Source organism: Amblyomma maculatum, chromosome 6, assembly GCF_055883805.1.
Source record: "Amblyomma maculatum isolate TAMU_Amacu chromosome 6, ASM5588380v1, whole genome shotgun sequence".
NCBI classification, from domain to species: Eukaryota; Metazoa; Arthropoda; class Arachnida; order Ixodida; family Ixodidae; genus Amblyomma; species Amblyomma maculatum.
This window is the reverse complement of record NC_139349.1, coordinates 61618379-61638795: the sequence shown is the minus strand read 5'-3', so window position 1 is coordinate 61638795 and position 20417 is coordinate 61618379. Positions and strand designations below refer to the sequence as shown.

The 20417-nt window shown below is 43.6% G+C and overlaps 1 protein-coding gene and 1 long non-coding RNA gene across 6 annotated transcripts in view; one reads left to right on the top strand and one right to left on the bottom strand.

Annotated features, from left to right (window-relative positions):
- LOC146185857 (facilitated trehalose transporter Tret1-like) overlaps positions 1-16696 on the bottom strand; it is a 40480-nt gene extending 23784 nt beyond the window's left edge. Inside the window, exons 1-2 of the mRNA XM_084606772.1 lie at positions 16526-16696; positions 3915-4079 (exon numbers count right to left, since the gene is read on the bottom strand). Coding sequence (XP_084462898.1) covers positions 3915-3921 — 7 coding nt within the window. The 5' untranslated portion in view covers positions 3922-4079; positions 16526-16696. The remainder of the gene's footprint in view (positions 1-3914; positions 4080-16525) is intronic.
- LOC146185852 (uncharacterized) overlaps positions 16325-20417 on the top strand; it is a 377146-nt gene continuing 373053 nt past the window's right edge. For 4 of the 5 annotated variants that reach the window (XR_014708041.1, XR_014708042.1, XR_014708043.1 and 1 more), the window contains exon 1: positions 16325-16590. This is a non-coding gene — a long non-coding RNA (uncharacterized LOC146185852). The remainder of the gene's footprint in view (positions 16591-20417) is intronic. The other variant, XR_014708040.1, reaches the window with a different exon arrangement.

Here is a 20417-nt window from a genome sequence, read left to right as displayed (position 1 = left end):
GTTCTCTAGGATCGAGAAACGTTCACGAGTGTTTTTAAAGCAGAACGCTTTGTTCGCTGGTTGATTAACTGCTTCCTTGCTTCCCATCCCCTGTGGACGTGCGTCAAACAAAGGCTCTGCTCAGCTAAGTTGTATCTTTGTTTTTGAAAGGTTTACGAGCCCTTCCAATTACAGAGTTCATTGTAGATGAAGGTAGAAGAGGCAAACTTGTAGATGATGGCAGAAGATATATGCTTACAACATACAGAAGAGTAAACTGCACACAATAAAACTGAATTCACCGAGACAACAGACTTTACAGGTCCTTGGTCATTGACGTATGCGTTCGATTATAACCTAGGTATTGGCGCGGTTCACGCTATGTGTGGAGCTTTGCTATAATCTCACGTTCTTTCTGTTTGAAGTCTTGGTTAGAGAAGAAGCGAAGACGAAGAAATTCTGTAGCCTGTCCCATACAATAATCAATCAACCAATAACTTAATGTGTGATTTGTCGCCACTCTGCACAGCCTCAAACCCAAGGTCGCGCTAAAGGCAAATTAGAAACAAATTACACCTTCATTTACCCAACAGTGTATTGGCTATTACCCCCGAGAGGAGTCGCACCGTGTCTTTCTACCGGCGTGCCGTCGCCTTTACCCTCGTCTTTAGGGCTGCTTCCTATCAAATTGCCTTGACACGCAAACTACGATGGGCGTCTTGTCAAACGATGGAAGGGAAAGGGTGCTTGTAAGCGGTAATTGGTAATCATCAAATCCTGGCGCTAAGAAAGTGGAGGTGTCTCGTAGCCTTGATACTTATGGCAACGAAGCGACCGGCTAGGAATGCCATTTGCCACATCTTCCACATTTTTAGTCACACTACCGCAAAGTGGAGTCACTGGTTATTTCTTTTTCCGGCCCACACAGTGCATCTGCCTAAAAAGGAATCGTTATTAATCGCACCGTTGAATGGAAGCCTGAAGTCCGGGCAACTTCCTTAAGAGCAGCTGGTGTGAGCCGTCATTTTAGAGCTACTACGAGGCACAGTTCATCCGAGTTGTCCTGCAGGCACCCATAGTGACAAGGGCGGGGAAATTAGTGTCTGCTAAGGAGCTACCTATGAAAGGAACCAAAAGTCAACCAAACCAATAAAAGTATAAAGAAACATTTTTCTGGATGTGAGCTGGGTTATGGAGCTGGAGAACGTTTTAGGAAATTGACTTGGTACTTAAGTTTCGTGGCAGACGCAGCTGGAGCTCCAAACCCTTCTTTCTCATGCAGGTAGCCAGTATGAGGAGGAAGGGCGAGTGAGCTTCACTAAGCTAACATTGCTAACACAAGGGCCACCGGTTGGTTGATCATGTTTGGAGACATGCGCTACAAGCTACACAAGAGGGCGGATGCTAGCAGTGCATAAGTCTCCAAACATTAAATCTTGAATGCAGTCGGGTAGTGGGCCGCAATTGAAACCAGCTGTGGTGTAGCCGCCCTGGTTCCCGTCTTATCTCCGGCCCTTTCTTGTGCGCAAGACCCTCCTTGCGGGGGCCGTCGTGGCTCTCCTCCTCTTTTGTGCGCCGGACTCCCTAGTCGCCCGCGGCTACACTAGAGAGGCAGCAGAGGAGCGTCGCCGAAGTTGTTTTTTCAGTGTGACAAAGAGTTCGCCAAGGATTCCTGCAGACCTTTCCGTTCCGTGTAGCCGGGCTACAGAGACGTACTTCCGGACATTTCGTGTCGAAGCAGTGTGACAGGGTAGCTGACATATAGAGCACTATAGCTGACATTACGCGAACACGCTGTCGCCAGACAGAGTCGACCAAATATTTCCGGAGTGTGAACCGGTCTTTATGAAAGTAAATTACGATACATTTCGTGGAATGACTATGTCGGCTAATGCATTGTTTTGCTGAAGTATACTGCTTGTAATGAACGACTTTGCAAATGGAGAAGGGTGATACGAAATGAGTTTAACTTCCTGTGCGTAGGCGACACGAGGAATTAAGGAGGGCGAGGACTGCAGGAAATCATGATGAAGCGATCGAGGATTAACACTTGTGTAAGACAGTATAGTCATGAAAGTTTATAACTGTGATTTACGTCTTCCAAACCGGCATAATTTTTAAAAAGTATATGATACTTTTAATCACCAGGAGCTTCGCGTCACTCTGCAAGCGCCTATACCACCTTTGAGTCATGGATCCAGGAGGGCAGATGCTCCACCATCCAGGAGGGCAGATGCTCCACCTTGCAGGTGGAGCATTTGCCCTCCTTTTATTACAAGGCACATTCGGTTTTCATCCTCAGATAGTCCTGGACTATCCCAGTCTATCTGCTGCCTTGAGTCCCACATTCGCTTCTTCTCGGGCGGCCCAGAAGCTCCGTCCACTAGTCCAGCTCATGGAAAGTGACGAGCCGTGCTGGCGGCCATATACAGTTACACTCCGGCCTCATTCTGAGTATGTTTTGTTTTCTCGCTGAGAATCTCGGGCGTTAAAGCTCGCCAGGAGCTGCGTACCTGGTTTCTGACTGAATGCAATTCTTTTAAATTATGCACTTTTGTTTCTTGTCTTGAAACTCCCACACGAACGCCTTTGGAGTTGCGAGTACAAACTGCACGGATTGTTTGCTCGTGCTGTCGAGAAGTTTTTCACATTTTTCGTGTTTATATAAGCGCCCACACCTGAAAGCAATTTAAGCGAACCGTTCATATGCTGGAGCAGATGTGTCCTGTATTTTAGGTACGGGGCTTAGCTGCTCCCGTGTCGTTCTCGCCCCACACCTTGTAGGTCACCATACCTTCAAGGTAGGGCTCCTGTGATCGGTTTATTCCATGTCTCTGTCTACTCAGGCACATGGAGCTATTAACTATGTGGACCCGCCTCTTCTCGGGCAGCATCTTCTGGTCTCTTCCGCCAGTCTTGGTGTTTTCCACGGAATGCTCCGCGCCACGCGTAGCGCACCTTTGCACATGTGGCATGCTTTATGCGCAGCTGCCTAATGTTTTGGCGCAGCCCAACCTTATCCAACGTTCATAATTGACTCCTCTGCTTATTAATAAGCCCGCTTATTCTGCTGTTTCGACCTCAATAAACATCCAGATATGCTCTTTGGCGTGCACCTGACGACAATGTGCCTAATTACCCTTCTTCATGTCTCTTCACAGCCACCATTGTTAATGACCTCATGGGTGGTGTTAACTCTTTCGATCGGAATACTTGTGGGCATATCCTGACATCACCGGGGCGCGAAATCTTTTAATTTGGGTCGTCGACATAGTTGCGTCCGAGGTGGTACCATGTTATCCTGGTGGCTGCAGCGCAATAGAAGCTGGCATCGCTCTAACCAGCTTATGCTTTAAGCCGCATGAATTTAGTCCCACTATTGTAGGCTTCTATCCTGCGTATACCTTTCATTGAACTGAGAATATTGCCGATGATAGCATGACACTAACCTTGCAGTATACTTTGCTATATGGTGCGCACGCACAACACATCGCACTATCCCGTAAACGATGTCTCCCGTAGGTTCTGCAGTTAGGAGTTCAAGAAGTTTCAGGCTTGGCCGGCGGAGCACCGAGATGACGGCAGGGGTATGATTATGATCGACACAGCGAAAGAGACTGAAAAGGGCCTTTAAACAGGGTTAAGGTTCATGACCTGAGATGCCGTATGTCAAACCCATGAGTTACAAACGATTTATAGGTGCTCTAAATTGTAGCAAGAGTTGCAATACTGTGTTCTCATGCAAACTTAATATTTGAGCGTAGCTATGAGGCGGAACTATGCCGTAATATCTCTCAGGTGTTGTTAGAGCTATTATAATGATGCGCACCGGCCATTCTGTCAGTAGTCCATGGACGTGGTTATCATTTGACAATAGAATTTAATGTGTTGATCATAGCAAGCAAATAGAAAATAGAAATAAAACAAACTGTTACCGTTCATTCGGCTTTGCTTGAGGTTTGAGGTACTTGCTTGCGTGTTTTCGATGACGTTGAAGTTTCTTTAAAAGTTGCAGGCGAAGATACATGCACGGCCAGCGATAGATTGCTGGTGAACTGATATGAGCACAATAAGCGGGGCCTTGTGATCAGGGAGAAGATCTGGAAGAAAGTATATATTGGAGTCACATAAGACAAAGACTCTTCGCTTCTATGTTTCGAAATGATTACAAAAGCAATAATGAATTCTAACCAAATGGCTTCGAGGAAAAGACAAGTGCAATGCTCGTAGTGGTTTGTACTGTGCATTAAAATGTTCCCGAAGCTGCTGACTACACGCTGAATGTCAATTTCCCTTTCTTAGACCTGAAAGTGACAGGCATCGATCCTATATGCCTTGCGTGCATAGGTTGATACTTGCAGCATGTATGATATGCGGCCACGAGTAAGTCCGAGCTCCGCGGGGCTGAAAGGATGGTATTCCATGCAGGGTTCCCGCATAGTTGTTGTGCACCACATAACAGCGTTATGAAGTTGAAACAATTACTCGTAGTCAACGCGGTGAGTTGCCGCTCATATTAGGCGCAATTGTCCACGTTGTGCGTAGGGTAGTGGAATATACTTACGTGCTATGCTTGATGATTTTTTATTTTGAGGAAAGTGTCACGGGAACAAATTTGAAGTGATCGGGAAAATGTATTTTCAAACTTTTTGGCTCGGCTGAACCATAACACAAACATTCTACTATTACAAAAGACAGCGCCTTGCTGTTAAGTCAATTAGCGTATATAATTAACAGCTAGCACGCGGCAAAAGAGCGCGCGCGTCAATGTTAACCTTTAAAAGCGGCGCGCCGACGGTTATCATGTACCTGCAGCCGCCGTTGTACGTTCGGTAGTCTCGAAACAATGTGCGACATCACGCGAGGCGTCAATGACCACGCTGGTTCGCCGTATGATGCAGTGATTGAAAGGAACACGAAGGCGGCGGAAGCGGAATGGTGTCTGAGATTCCAGTTTTTGATTACTACGATAAGAGGCCAGTCGCAGGGAATCAAGGTTCGCAGAGGATAGAAGAATGGACAGGGATATGCCCCACACAGCCAGTGCAACGTGAAAGCATTGCTAGAGGCTAAAAGATTTCTGAAATCTTTTGTCGGGCGCATAAATGAGAGATGAAATGTATGTGTGGGGGTTATAAAGGGAAATTGTTTACAAACAAGATACTTTTTATATTAAAAAAAACCAGAAAGACAGATAATTTCACTCGCAAAAGTGAATACAGTTAAAATTATTGTTTAAGGCAGGACTTGCCCCATTTGTAATAATTATATTTGCTTTTAACTTCTCTTGGTCACATGGTAGGGGATCCAGTTGCCGTTGCGTATGTGCCTCCACACACACACACACACACACACACACACACACACACACACACACACACACACACACACACACACACACACACACACACACACACACGCGCACGCGCACGCGCACGCGCACGCACACGCACACGCACACGCACACACACACACACACACACACACACACACACACACACACACACACACACACACACACACACACACACACACACACACACACACACACACACACACACACACACATTGCGACGGAGGAACGAAGAAGACGTAGTACAAGGGCAGGCTGCTGTTGGTGGCAGAAGTGAAAGTGGCGCGGGTGAACACGACCAAGATTTCACTTCGCACGTCGCGTCTAGCGCGACCCCGTCTTTAGAGAAGAGTTTACGCCATAATAATATCAAAATCAGACTGCCAGTGCGCTTGCTCTGAGTCGGACACGTTACCACTACATCATGCATGTATGCGTATACAGCTTGGTTAAATCGGGGCTTCATAACGTCGGGTGGTGACCTATGCTGTGACGTAACAACCGTATAGGCAGAGCTAAAGCGTCATCCCATAAGTTTTTATAATGCGCGGAGAAATGATTTTTGAAGAAATTACTATAAGGACTAGAAGGAGAAATGGTTGCTGTAGCTTCTTAATGGCATTAATGCTAAGTGACTAATATCAGATGTACTTACCTATGGGGCTGAAACGTGGAGGCTAACCAAGAAAGTTCTACTTAAGTTGAGGACAACCCAGAGGGCTATGGAACGAAAAATGGTAGGGGTAACATTAAGAGATAGAAAGCGTGCAGAGTGGGTCAGAGAAATAACTCAAGTTACCGACATTCTAGTGGAAATTAAGAAGAAGAAATGGACATGGGCAGGACATGTAGTGCGAAGAGAGGATAACCGATGGTCGCTGAGGGTAACAAACTGGATTCCAAGGGAAGGAAAGCGTAGCAGGGGGCGGCAGAAAGTTAGGTGGGCGGATGAGATTAAGAAGTTCGCAGGGGTCAAGTGGATGCAGCTAGCACAGAACCGGGTTAAGTGGAGAAATATGGGAGAGGCCTTCGCCCTGCAGTGGGTATAATCAGGCTGATGATGATGATGATGATGACTATTATCAGCGAAAGATAATTAATGCGTAAAAAGGACGTAAGGAAAGTTTCTTATTGCTGAATCGAAATTATTTACGTCCACAAGCCTACAGGTATCCTGCACTGAAGCAAAGTTTATTATTGCCGAATCGAAATTATTTACGTCCACAAGCCTACAGATATCCTGCACTGAAGCAAAGTTTATTATTGCCGCATCGAAATTATTTACGTCCACAAGCCTACAGGTATCCTGCACTGAAGCAAAGTTTATTATTGCCGAATCGAAATTATTTACGCCCACAAGCTTACGGGTATCCTGAACGACACAGCAGTGTTCAGGGACCTGAACAGGAAGCGGGTTTGTGCATAAATAACTTGGTATCCATTGGAGCTACATGAAATGACCACCGCATCCGAGGTTCTGCTCAGATGCATTAAAATAAAATCGGTGTGTTCAGATCATGGCACATCCTGCATGAAGTTGAGACTGATCTATTCGTATTGTGGAGCTATTTTCAAATAATAGTCTTGGAACGAATATGTCAACGAGGAATTGCGTTGAGGTATGGACGAACAGTAGCGTTAAAAAAGGTATGGGTAAATTAATGACGATTTGCAGCGTACCGCACCACTTGCAGAAGTTTGAGAAAGACTAGGGAGTTAATGACTGAGATCCGATTAATTGTGTCATGAAGAACACAATGGTCAGTGTAAAGACATATCTTTAATAAATGAAGTATTAGTGTAAAAGTATAACAAGAAAGAAGCTTACCCGAAAGGAAACTATGCGGGATGCCTGATGCAGCGTCAGTGACCGATAATTTAGTCGACTTAAAATGCGCATATTGTGAGCGTTGAAAAACAAAACTAGCTATCTTAACGAGTACTGGTTTTTTATGCACAGTTTTACTTTTCCAAAAATTTATGGTTCGAGACAGGGTCGATAACTTCAAATAGTCTATAAAATGTGCCGTCAACGTTTCCACAAGTATTCAGAGAAGGATGTCACGAGGGAATTCTGCTAATAGTATGATGCTTCTGCCATGTCCCCGATGAAAGCTGTGCTGAGGTTGCTCATGACATTGCTGGACGCCACGACAACTATGATATGGTTGAAATATATATGCTCTATTAACCTAAATAGCGCGTCAGAGAAGCAGGCATATAATTAGCGATAACACCATGTTACCACATTTGCGCGTGGGATGATATTTGCAAACTTTTATAACGTGTGATTTCGTGTCAGTTAAGAGAAATTTATGAAAAATAGCGGCTAAGTACGTAGTAATCCTAAAATAAAAAAAGTATCACACGTATAAATTGCATATGTCATCGGATCCGCAATAGTTTCCAGAGCTCAAACATATGATCAAATTATTAATACTTCGTTTAGAAACACGAATGTCTTTAACTGAATATTATTACGAGTTTAGAAATTGCTTTGAAATGGTCGGTAGTAAATGATGATTAGAAATAAGCGTTAACTTCCATTTCACTTAGTATACAATTAAAGGCCCGAGGACCTTATATAAGGCCCGAGGACCTTATATAAGGAGGGCTACAGCTGTTTTAAAACAAGCATAATAAACGGAGGTACACTGTGCACGCGCACTAAAACTATAAAACTTAAATAAATTTAAATATAGAGCAATAAGGGAAAACAAAAAGCAAAATAATGCAGAAATGAATGCACTTGAAAGACAATGGTGCGGTTGAAAGAAAATGCGGGATTCAGGAGGAGAAACGAAGAGGCATCCGTGTGCTGCGCGATGTCAGTGCACGTTAAAAAACCCCAGGTGGTCGATATTTGCGGAGCCCTTCAATACGGCGTCTCTCATAGCCTGACTCGCTTTAGGACGTTAAACACCATAACCCAATTATCCTACCAATGCAAGGCTGAAGGCCGATGAAATTCATCATAGATGTTTTATGAATGCCGATGAAATCGGAAGAAGCGCCCAGTTGTGTGCCTCGATAAGCAGGACGGTATGTGAAGTCATGCTGCCACACACTCCAGATTTCTAAAGCTTATGGGGGTTGCTCTCCAGCCTTGCTGAAGGTTGCACTGTGATAAAATTACTGTTTTAGGGAGCGTGCTGCCACTCAAACAAAAGAAGACGAAGCGACTTAGTCGGCCTGACTACGACGACGACGCAGAGGGCGCTGAGAACGGAGCGGCCATCGAGGCTGAAGTAGCTTGTGTGTGTAAGACTACTGTGAGAATATGTCGCGGCCTTAACTTTTCAAGGACCTCTATCCTCAGCATATCTGGATAATTTATTTTTGCCGGGATCATTGCTGCATTTGGCCTGGAGTAACTGGCTATACGACCCCACAGTTGCATTCTTTTTTCTCTCTTTTTTTTTTTGTTGCAATGGAAGGTAGACGAGCTCTCGCCTCTCTAGTTTTGTGAAGAGGGAAACATTGTATGTACCGGATTTAACGATAACTTCAAGTTACTTGTCAAGTAAATTCATTCATTGGTGAGTTAGCTGCGTAATAGGTTAAGGGGAACCACTCCGACTGACACTCATTGCTTTACCGTCGGCTTGTTTTTAATCAGGAAACGTAAATTATACATATTTTTTATTTATTTAATTTTTTTCATATTGCGAGCAAATACACTAGCCCAAAAAGGAGGGGCTCTGTACAAAGCCAGAAGCGAGCAAAAAAGAGCTATATGCATAAAAAAAAAAAACACTTCAAACATAAAAAACATCGAATAATAAAGGAAAGTGATAATCAGTCGAGAAGACGTTCCAGCTAATTATAAAAATAATTGAAACCGACATAGCTGTCCGGAGCAGCATTCTATTTTTCTATTGTTATTGCAGAGGAACTGTAAGTATACGTGTTAGCAAATATGCCGTTAATGCGTGTTACATAGTATGTCTGGTTCTTCTGGTGCTAGACGACTTAACACAAACTGCAGTAGACATGTTGATTTTTTCTGAAATATATTCATGAAGTAACGGCTAATCTCTACGCGCGTTTTCAGTGGCTTAATATTGTTTGCTAACATTAACGCTTTCGGTGAATTTTCCTTTTTATACTTCCCGTAAATGAACCACACAGCTTTTCTATGAACACGCTCGAGTAGTTTGGCATCTTCGGTATAAAATGAGTGCGGAGACATTAGCTGAAGTACGATTTTATTTGTATGTAATCGCAACGAGCTTTTATTATTTTGCATTCATTTCACAGCGATAAACTAGATACTCACACACCTCAACTTAGCATTAAAGCCAACAGGCTATGACACTTGAAAGATTCGAACACTTGTGCTATTGAAAACCATCAATCATGCTTTGGACCGTTGACAGGCGCAATTGAGACTCAGGTACGCGCATGTCGCGTTAATGTTTGTAATTACACAAGTATAAAGGACCAACTACTTTTTTTTTGCTCATAAAAAGCTCAGGGGAACGCTGGTGACCGCTCTGTCGAATGATTGATTATTTTTAAAGCTGATTACTTGGTTGCTGACGCCGAATTTTCTGCAAATGGTGCCCCTCTTGCCGTTGCGTCAAAATATGCCCTGGGGATACTTCACTTTGCCTGCGCCTGATATGCCTTACAGACATTCTAAAAAAACCTAACCATAAAAACGTCCCCAACAGTTTTATTTTCATGTACTGAAAACGGCCTTGCATACGTTGCGCGCGCGCGCACACACACACACACACACACACACACACACACACACACACACACACACACACACACACACACACACACACACACACACACACACACACACACACACACACACACACACACACACACACACACACACACACACACACACACACACACACACACACACACACACACACACACACACACACACACACACACACACACACACACACACACACACACACACACACACACACACACACACACACACACACACACACACACACACACACACACACACACACACACACACACACACACACACACACACACACACACACACACACACACACACACACACACACACACACACACACACACACACACACACACACACACACACACACACACACACACACACACACACACACACGAACACACACACACACACGAACACACACACACACACGAACACACACGAACACACACACACGAACACACACACACGAACACACACACACGAACACACACACACGAACACACACACACGAACACACACACACGAACACACACACACGAACACACACACACGAACACACACACACGAACACACACACACGAACACACACACACGAACACACACACACGAACACACACACACGAACACACACACACGAACACACACACACGAACACACACACACACGAACACACACACACACACACACACACACACACACACACACACACACACACACACACACACACACACACACACACACACACACACACACACACACACACACACACACACACACACACACACACACACACACACACAGAAAATTGAAATTACTAACGGCATCCAGCTTCCAACGAGGTAATTATTTACGATACGGCACAAACTGGACACATACAATACGAAAGCGTGCGCGTGTAACATACTCGGCCCAGTTCTCGCTCTCTTACTAACCGTACGCTCCTCGCGTATCTGTGACACTGACACTCAACACTCTAGTCCACTATTTTCGGTCGTTCACAGCTGCACTGATCGCAGCGTATAGAGAAATTTAAAAGGTTGTAATTATTATTAAGTGTGACAATAATGTAGCAGAAGCTATAAGCGTGGCAGACGGTGTAAAACATCATACCTATCGACTTCCTCTAAGAAGAAAAAAACACAGTCATTAACCCTGTATAAAACAGCAGTAATATCCTGCCACTAATTCGTCAACAAAAGGCGTTCACACCAACTCAAGCACGTGAGGTTAACACTCTAAAGAAAGCACGGTTTATAAGTGCATTGGAATAAAGGCTATAAATATCTCGATTTCCCGTCTGTACGCCGATCACCCTGGAATACTCTTCGTCTTTCTTTTATATCTCTACAGGTTAATACTCCTTCGTTCACTAGCCTGAAACACACCTTCGCCGGAGAGGAAGAGTGGTTGCATTGTGAGTGCCGATTAAGCATTGGAAAAAGAAAGGTGGGAGGGTGTGCTGCAGGAGGCCTGGGGACGAATGGAAAGGAAGAACTTTCAGCTTTTGTCTGGTTGTTTTTACCGAGTGTAAATCACAAGTACTCGACTAAAGTATTTCGTTTTGTTCATATTTCGCCATTGATGAAATATGCGCTGGAACGAACGACGCTCTGCTTGAATACATGACTGCCGACACGCAGTGGACCTCAAGCAGGCCTTAATGTGAATCTTGAATCATGTCGGGTCGTCGCTTTCCGGCTGCGAGTCAGCTGAAGCACTATCTGCGATGGGACGTGCTCAAGCTACTGCTCACCAGTACCTGTCGCAGTTCGAGCTACTATTTAAGCTTATCTCCTTTTAAAATCGCTTGAGTCTTGTGCTTCCTTTCGTCTTAACTCTTCGTGGACTATCTAAAGCTTGACTTAATCCTAACAATCGACGCCACAAGAGGTAGTAGCGGTGGGATGGCGGCGCCATGTAGCCCGGACTTATCTTTGCCTCGATTACGATAGAAAAGGCACTACAGTCGGACCGCTTCTGCGACGAGTTCTCGTATGACTAGTCCGGGGTGCTTACAGCGCAACTGAGCAGACTGCGCTTGCCCTATTATTTCCGTTTCGCGGACACTCATTTCCAATCAACAATTTCTCTTAAACCAATGAGGAGCAGCTCGTCTTACAGCGCCTGAAATTGGCCTATTTATTCTGGGACGAATTTTAAGCAGCAGCTTGATAAGTGTTAGCACATAGCTAGTGCTAAAAGCAGAGCAGACAATACATTACTGCACTTTTAAATGAATCATATTTTTCGCTTGTGATGCCGCAGCTGGCTCCTGTGGTGTTACGACCCCGCCAAACTAAAAGCAAAACTGAATCGTATCGGCGCTCAGTAACACGTTTTCATGGCGCGGCTGCATTTCGCAACTTACAATTGGTTGATTAAATTTTGTTTTGACTTCAAAAAGGGCACGTATCGACCTCGGCGGCAGGGTTCTACTCTTGCAGCATTCACATATTAGTGCATTTACTAGTACGATTATACAGTGTATTGTGATCGTGCTCGGAGGGTTCTACAGCCGCCCTGTGGAATCGCATTATCGATTACCACGTCTATACGTATACTCCTACGCAGACAAGTGCAGAATATCCTATGGCGGCGTTTCGAAGCGTTCGGCGGCGTTGACACACCATGACAAAGCAGGCTGCACGATGTATTTGCTACGCACGCCTAACCATACAGGGTGGTCATCCCATTTCTGATATGAGGCGTGAGCTTTCGCATGATGTCTTCACATAGGAAAGCGCTTTTTATGTGGAGGTGACAAAGGTAGAGTGAGGCTCGGGCAAGGTAGGAACGGCATAGGTTACGGCCGCACCTATACCACTTACGTCATACATGAGTAACGGTTTTAAAATGGAATGCAATATATGACATACACATATGATATCTTGAAGCGCGAGGGCTTCCGCTCTGTACTATTCGGAACATTCGCTGTGCTAAGCAGAGAAAGCCTCCGCTTTAAACTCAGGCTCGCTCTTTACTGGGGCCAGTTTGTGGCGACATATTCGGCGCGTAATGAGAGAAGTGGCATGCTGATGTCATAAAAAAAATGGGAAGAAAGGGGGATGGGCGACAGATTGAATCGTAAATCGTATGAATAGGGCAGCTGCGCTAAAAAACACAGACAACAAAAAAGACAGGACGCTCGCAGGCTGACAAGTGAATTTTACTAGAGTGACATATATACACTGAGCGAAGCCCACGTGCTGTAGGCTATCAATTCGCCTTCGTCATAGCCTCACGCCCAGAAACAAAAACTCACAATCGTCAAACATTATAGAAGGATCACTAACACACACACACACGTGTGCACTTCTTAACAACATATGCTTCCAACATCGCTCGCGAACGACGGTTCTTCTGCCTGTACAAAATCTTTCTCATCTAAAAGTGGAAGGCACTTCTTGTCTTCTTTTCACAGGCTGTGTAATGTTTGGCGACGTGAAATACTTATCAGAAGACAGTTTGTTAAAATGTTCCCTTGTGCGTGGACATTACGCTGGCTTAAGAGCTTTGACATTATACGGACGTCCCATAATTTTCACAGAATGGGTCATTTCGTTCTTCTCGTCATCGATATTTATATGCGTCAAGAAAGAGCGCAGAGCAACCTTCTAGTTGCGCCGGCGGCAGAGAGCCAGCTCTGTTCCTGCGCGGTGTCCGCGTGGATTCTTGAGAATGACGACACTCAACACTCTACGCGAAAGTGGGGTAGTGATCCTAGGGCAGCTAGCGCTCTTACAATTGCAAGGTTGTGTCTGGACTAAACATAAAACACGACAGGTGGACGGGTGCTGTATGAAAATAAGCCCAGGTAAATGCTAACGTAAAAAATATAAAAAACGCGCTCTGAATACTTGAAAGTACACAGTGTAGAGTTCTTTTACAGCTTACTAGTATATAAATAAAAAATGTAACACGAAGTAAAAGAAAAGTGCATAAAGCTGCAGATCGAACATCGACAGCTTTGTAACAGTGGCAACAATGGCGAAAGGTGGTAGACAAATGAAAACAGCGAGAAAAAAGCGACAAATGAGAATGTGCTTGATTTTTTAAAGCACTGAATTCAAATAGTTGGTTCCTGAGCCGTATTGGCATGCTCGCTATTCACCACTTTTCCGGATATATTGTAGATGAAAGGAGCTCTCATTTTCATTTCTGCGAATGGGAAAACTTTCACAGATGCTGTAAGGGCCGCAGTTCCGAGCTTTTAAGCAAACTTTATATTGCCTGTTTGTACAAAGGCTTCACTTGTGGTGATAAAAACGTGCATAAACTAAAACCAATAAAAGTAAATGTGGCTAGCAAACGAACACCCCAAATGTTGCCTTTCAAAGAGGCAGCTTTTTTTTTTTTTTTTGATGAGTGGGAAATACATGGAAACTTAGTTGTCTTCCTTTCCAGTGATTAAAATTGTCTACATTATCTCTGTAATTCTTTGGGAAGAGCCTTGTCTGCAAAATCAGGTTGTTTCGAAATCTCAACTGCACTTCACGCTTTTCTTTGCGTTTTTAAATTGATTTGTCCATACATTCCTTTCTAATAGGTTCTTGCATTCGCCCAACACCTATTTTTCTGCAGTGTATATATTCTTGACCGCCCTGCAATTTTTCGATCATCATCACCATCTTCACAATCAATCAATCAATCAATCAATCAATTAATTAATTAATTAATTAATTATTAATAATTAATCTTTATTTAATGTGCGCAGGAACAACCACGTGGTCTTCGCACAAAAAAAGACAATGCACACACAAGTTTTACACACACACACACAGATAGAACACAAAAGAAGAAACAAATAACACATGAAATGAAACTAATAATAATAATAATAATAATAATAATAATAATAATAATAATAATAATAATAATAATAATAATAATAATAATAATAATAATAATAATAATAATAATAATAATAATAATAATAATAATAATAATAATAATAATAATAATAATATTAATATTAATATTAATATTAATATTAATATTAATATTAATAATAATAATAATAATAATAATAATAATAATAATAATAATAATAATAATAATAATAATAATAATCAACCGGACTACACTCACTGCAGGGCGAAGGCCCCTCCCATATACCTCCAATTAACCCGGTCCTGACCTAGCTGTATCCACTTCACCTCTGCGAAACTTCTTAACCTCATCCGCCCAATTAGCTCACCGTAATGATTAAACGCGTTATAATTAGGCAGCAGGATGCGGCTGTCAAGTTGGGCCATCTCCAGCTTCTGCGGTCATCATTTTTATTTTTGAGGCAAAAGTGAAGTAATATAAAATACTACTACGATTATATTAAGGAAAATGGGGATGATGGGATAGCTCTAGACTTCCAATGCCTATCAAAATGACGCTTCGAAATTTTGATCTGCGTTCGCTCAGATAATGACTCATTCTGCCTGCGTCCAGTCACAATACAGCTGTAAATCAAATGACGTCGTCACAAAAATAAAAATCCTGTCTCCACCGGGAAGTCGAATCTCCATCCCTCGGATCCCCTGCCGAGTGCTTTAACCAACTACGCCACGCCCGGGATCGTGAAAATCATTTCATATTTCCGCTTCTCTACCGTGAGGATGATAGTAGCGATGACAGTGACGCCGCAGTTGTGATAATGACAATGATGACAGTAGCAATGATAATGACGATGCAATTAGTCGATATATGATAATGAGAACAAACGTGATGCATCCTGTGCAGCAGCAACGCTCAGGCTTTCGCATTTCTGCAGCGTAGATTCAACAGTGCTCTCGGAAATGTTTTACACTTTTACACTTGCACTGATTCCATGCAAAAATAGTTGGGGCATTTTAATAACAAATAGCAAAAACATGAAAGCCTCTGAAATGGGGATCTGCGGCTATATTTATAGCTATGATTCAGTCTTTCGCCATGTGAAAAAAAAAACAAAAACAAATGCCACGTTCATATATTTCATTTCGAAAACGTAAAAATTTCTGAATGTGCTCGAACTCGGATAAGTTTTCTCAGTGCACTTGTAGCTCGGAATTTCTTCCCCAGCGCTCCGCCAAGACTGTTCAAGTCTGATAAATCTTCCGTGGATGCCTCAACAGAAATAAAAATGAAAACGTATAACGACAGGGAGGGGGGGGGGGGGGGGGGGAGCCACTGTTCTTATGAAGATCATGATTTTGTTTTATTAGTGTCTTGATTTTAACTTTAGAAGTGTCGGAGTTTCCACCCTGTAAAAGGTTAAGAGCTCATGCAAAAAGTCAACTGAAAATATATGTTAGTGCATATTGAAAGAAGAGCGCAAAAACGGAGTAATGTAGAAAGAGAGGAGCGGCGCTCGGCTTGCAAATGATTAAGAATGTAGTATTCTTCCGATAACGCACTCACACAGCAGTACAAGATCACAAGTTGAGAGAGCCACTCGCAGCGCTCTGCAACGCTTCTGTACTCACAGATTGTTGCTGGCCCAAAGGCAGGCGGACGTCCAGAACAAAAATTCACGGTTCAGTCGCAAGGGGTAAGTGTAGATGGCCTCTCATCGTGGCTTGGTCGATGATGGCCGCTTTTGTTCTGTATTGTGAAGCCGTTCCAGACCTCGGGGAAGGCAGACATCGGGCTTGTAACTGAAGCAACTGCAGGCTTTGGCATTTGTACGGCCGTGCGAATTCCCCCCCCCCCCCCCCCCCCCCCCTTTTTTTTTCGAGAGTCAGCGTGCGAGTCGGTGCTGTCAGTGACAAAGACTTCAAAATTTTCAAGCTATGCTCCTCTTGGCGTGGCCGCTGAACGTTTCTTTTTCTTTTTTTTTTTCGCATGAGATTAGTTGTGACAGTTTTTTCTGTCGCATTTGCTTGTTTTTGTTTGTTCTTTAGATACGAACACCATTGTTGTGCCGTTCTGCGTCACCGTTGACGCACAGTGACTTTCACGCTCAATTAACCCTTTCGGAAGGAAGTTTTTGGAGTTCGCCGTGAACAGCACTCATCACTGAGAATGCCAACACTATAGCTCATAAAATGCATTTAAACGTCGATGAAGAAATATTTAAAATTACATCACACTGCTGAAGATTTGGAGAATAATGCACTATAGAAATCTGAACACTCAGCTATGTAGAATTGCAGCCACTGAGGTGAATACTGGGTTTCCGGCCCTGTAATAACTAAATCGGCATGGATGTTTCTGCGCAAATACGGCACGTGTGCGGAGCACTTAGGATGGCTTGGTACACTTGAGGAAAAATGCGAGAAAGTGCGACTACGTTAGGATCAATGAATGATTTAGGGTGTTCGGTATTTCTGGAACTCGGCCAATAAATCGGATATCAAATTCTGTGATCCCAAGCCTCTCGGAAAAACAGATTGACATTATTATGAAAGACATCCCCTCACGCTTTTAAATGTCAGTGTGTGCAGCCTAGTGGAAAAAAGTTGTATTTTTATCTAGCTAATGGATACTCAATGCCCCTCTACTATATTTGTCACTGAAACGTCGCTCAGCAGCTTAATCTTAGACTAAGAATTTCTGTAACCTGTCTATTTTGTCTTCAGAAAAGACAGACCACTTGTTCGCGGTGTTGGCGTGGCCTCGTTTTTTGAAAACGTTATTAGCTTTTCCTTGCTTCCTGAACTTCCAGAAACCGAGTCATTGAGGTATAAGCTTGATACTGCCTTGCTAAAATTAGTTATAAGTATCATATATTGTACAAGAGGCGCCTGTACACATAGACTTCACCAGACGGTCTGTACAGGAATCACATCGATTATATTCTTTGCCGGCAGAGATGGAAAAGCGCTATACAAGCAGTAAAAACAAGGCCTGGGGCCGATTTTGGCACCGATCATCAGCTTCTTGTTGCCAAAATAAAGCTTCGATTGAGGAAAACGCAAAAAAATAGAAGGCCTTTCAGGTATGATCTGGATTAAATTCCATTAGAATATGCTGTGTGAGTGAGGAATCGATTTCAAGAATTAGATCTAGAAGACAGAGAGCCCGAAGAGATGTGGACTGATGTTCGGGATATAATACAAGAATTTGCTACTAAGGTAGTTCCAAAGCAAAAGAAATGCAAGGAAGCAAACTGGTTATCTGAAGAGGCTTTGCAAATAGCTGAGGAAAGGAGGATGGCAAAAGTTATGGTGGAAAGAGAAAGATACAAGGTTCTCAATGCGGATTTTAAGAAAATAGCAAATAGAGATAAGAATGCCTTCCGGAACATACAGTGCCAAGCAGTTGAGGACAACAGCCAATTAAGGAACACAAGAGCTCTGTATAAGAGAATCAAAGATATCAAAGGAAGCTTCTGTGCTAAGCTGGGCACGATAAAGGACAAACGAGGCAAGGACCTCACTGAAGCCTCAGAGATAAAGAAGAGGTGGCGGGAATACACAGAAGAACTGTACAAGAAGGACCCGAATGTGCAAACCCAACATAAGACGGTTGTGATTACTGATCTCGAGCCGGGTATCCTGAAGAGTGAAGTTGAATGGGCCTTAGCCAGCCTTACTAAGTACAAAGCTAGCGGAATTGATGGCATTCCAGCTGAGTTGCTTCAAAACCTGAACCATGACGCTGTTAACATTCTGCATACATTATGTCAGAAGATTTGGACAACCCTGCAGTGTCCACAGGATTGGAGGAAGTCAGTTTACATCCCCATTCCAAAGAAAGGCAGTGCCAAAGATTGTTCTAACTACCGCACGATCGCGCTTATTTCGCATGCTAGCAAGGTGATGTTGAAAATCCTCCAAGGTAGGCTGCAGCAGTATGTGGATCGGGAGCTTCCGGACGTGCAAGCTGGGTTTTGCAAGGGCAGAGGAACTAGACCAAATTGCCAACCTTCGCTGGATCATGGAAAAAGCAAGAGAGTTCCAGAAACCCATCTACTTCTGCTTTATTGATTATGCGAAAGCGTTTGACTGCGTAGATCACAGCAGATTGTGGCAAGCTCTCTAAGAGATGGGAGTTCCAATTCACCTCATCTGCCTCCTCAGGAACCTGTATGAAAGATAAGAGGCCACAGTCAGAACTGGGCATGGTCTTACTGATTGGTTTCCAATTGAGAAAGGAGTGAGGCAAGGCTGCATACTGTCGCCCTGCCTATTTAACTTATATGCAGAGTGCATCATGAGGAAGGCCGGTCTGGACGAGTCTTCAGCTGGAGTGAAGATTGCTGGAAAACGTATCAACAACTTTAGATATGCGGATGATACCACTTTAATGGCAGAGAGTGAAGTGGGACTCAAGATACTTCTGATGCGCGTACAAGAAGAGAGTGAGAAGTTTGGGCTTAAACTGAACATTAAAAAGACAAAGATCATGGCGTCTTGCCCTATCAAGTCCTGGAGCATCAATGGACAAGAAGTGGAAGCTGTGGCAGATTTTCTCTTCTTGGGCTCCAAGATTACCTCGGAAGGAGACTGCAGCCATGAAAGTAGGAGACGCCTGCTTCTGGAAAAGAGAGCAATGGTTAGCCTTGACCGCCTAGTAAAGAGCAGAGACATTAGTCTGCCAACCAAGATCCGTATAACTCGTGCTATGGTCTTTCCAGTTGTGATGTATGGATGCGAGAGTTGGACTGTGAAAAAGGCTGACCGCCGAAGAATTGACGCGTTTGAATTGTGGTGCTGGCGAAGACTCTTGAGAGTTGCTTGGACTGCCAGAAGGTCAAATCAGTCGATATTGTCGACCATAAGCCCCGACTGCTCATTGGAGGGTCAAATTCTAAAGTTAAAGCTCAGCTACTTTGGTCATCTGATGAGAAGAGAGGAGTCGCTGGAGAAAGATTTGATGTTGGGAGAGGTTGAGGGTCGCCGGAGAAGGGGTAGGCAGCGAACGCGATGGTTAGATGGCATCCTCGAGGCACTGCAGATGAAGTTATGTGATATTAGGAAGGTAGTGAGAGACCGGAAAGCGTGGCGTGACATGGTCCATAGGGTCACGAAGAGTCGGACACGACTGAACGACTGAACTGAACTGATCATATATTGCCCTCCGAATGCTCATTACTATATATTTTCTGCTTTTCCTGATTACATTACAGCTCACGGACTGAATAACTCCCAAATGGCTTTACGTAGCGACTTTAATTTGCCACGCATAAATTTGGTTTCGCTCATCGCTGGAACAAAGAGTGTGATTCGCTTATCGACATGGCAGCTTCCTTTGATTTCACACAGGTTGTGCGTTCTCCCATACGGGGTGATACATTTCATGATTTTGTTCTTTTGAACAAGGAGTTATTACAATGTGGGTACGAATTCTATTGGTTATTTGTCTGATTAGAAGGTTGTTTTTCTTAAATTGAATACTGCAGCTGAACGTAATAAACCTGAATATAGAATGGTT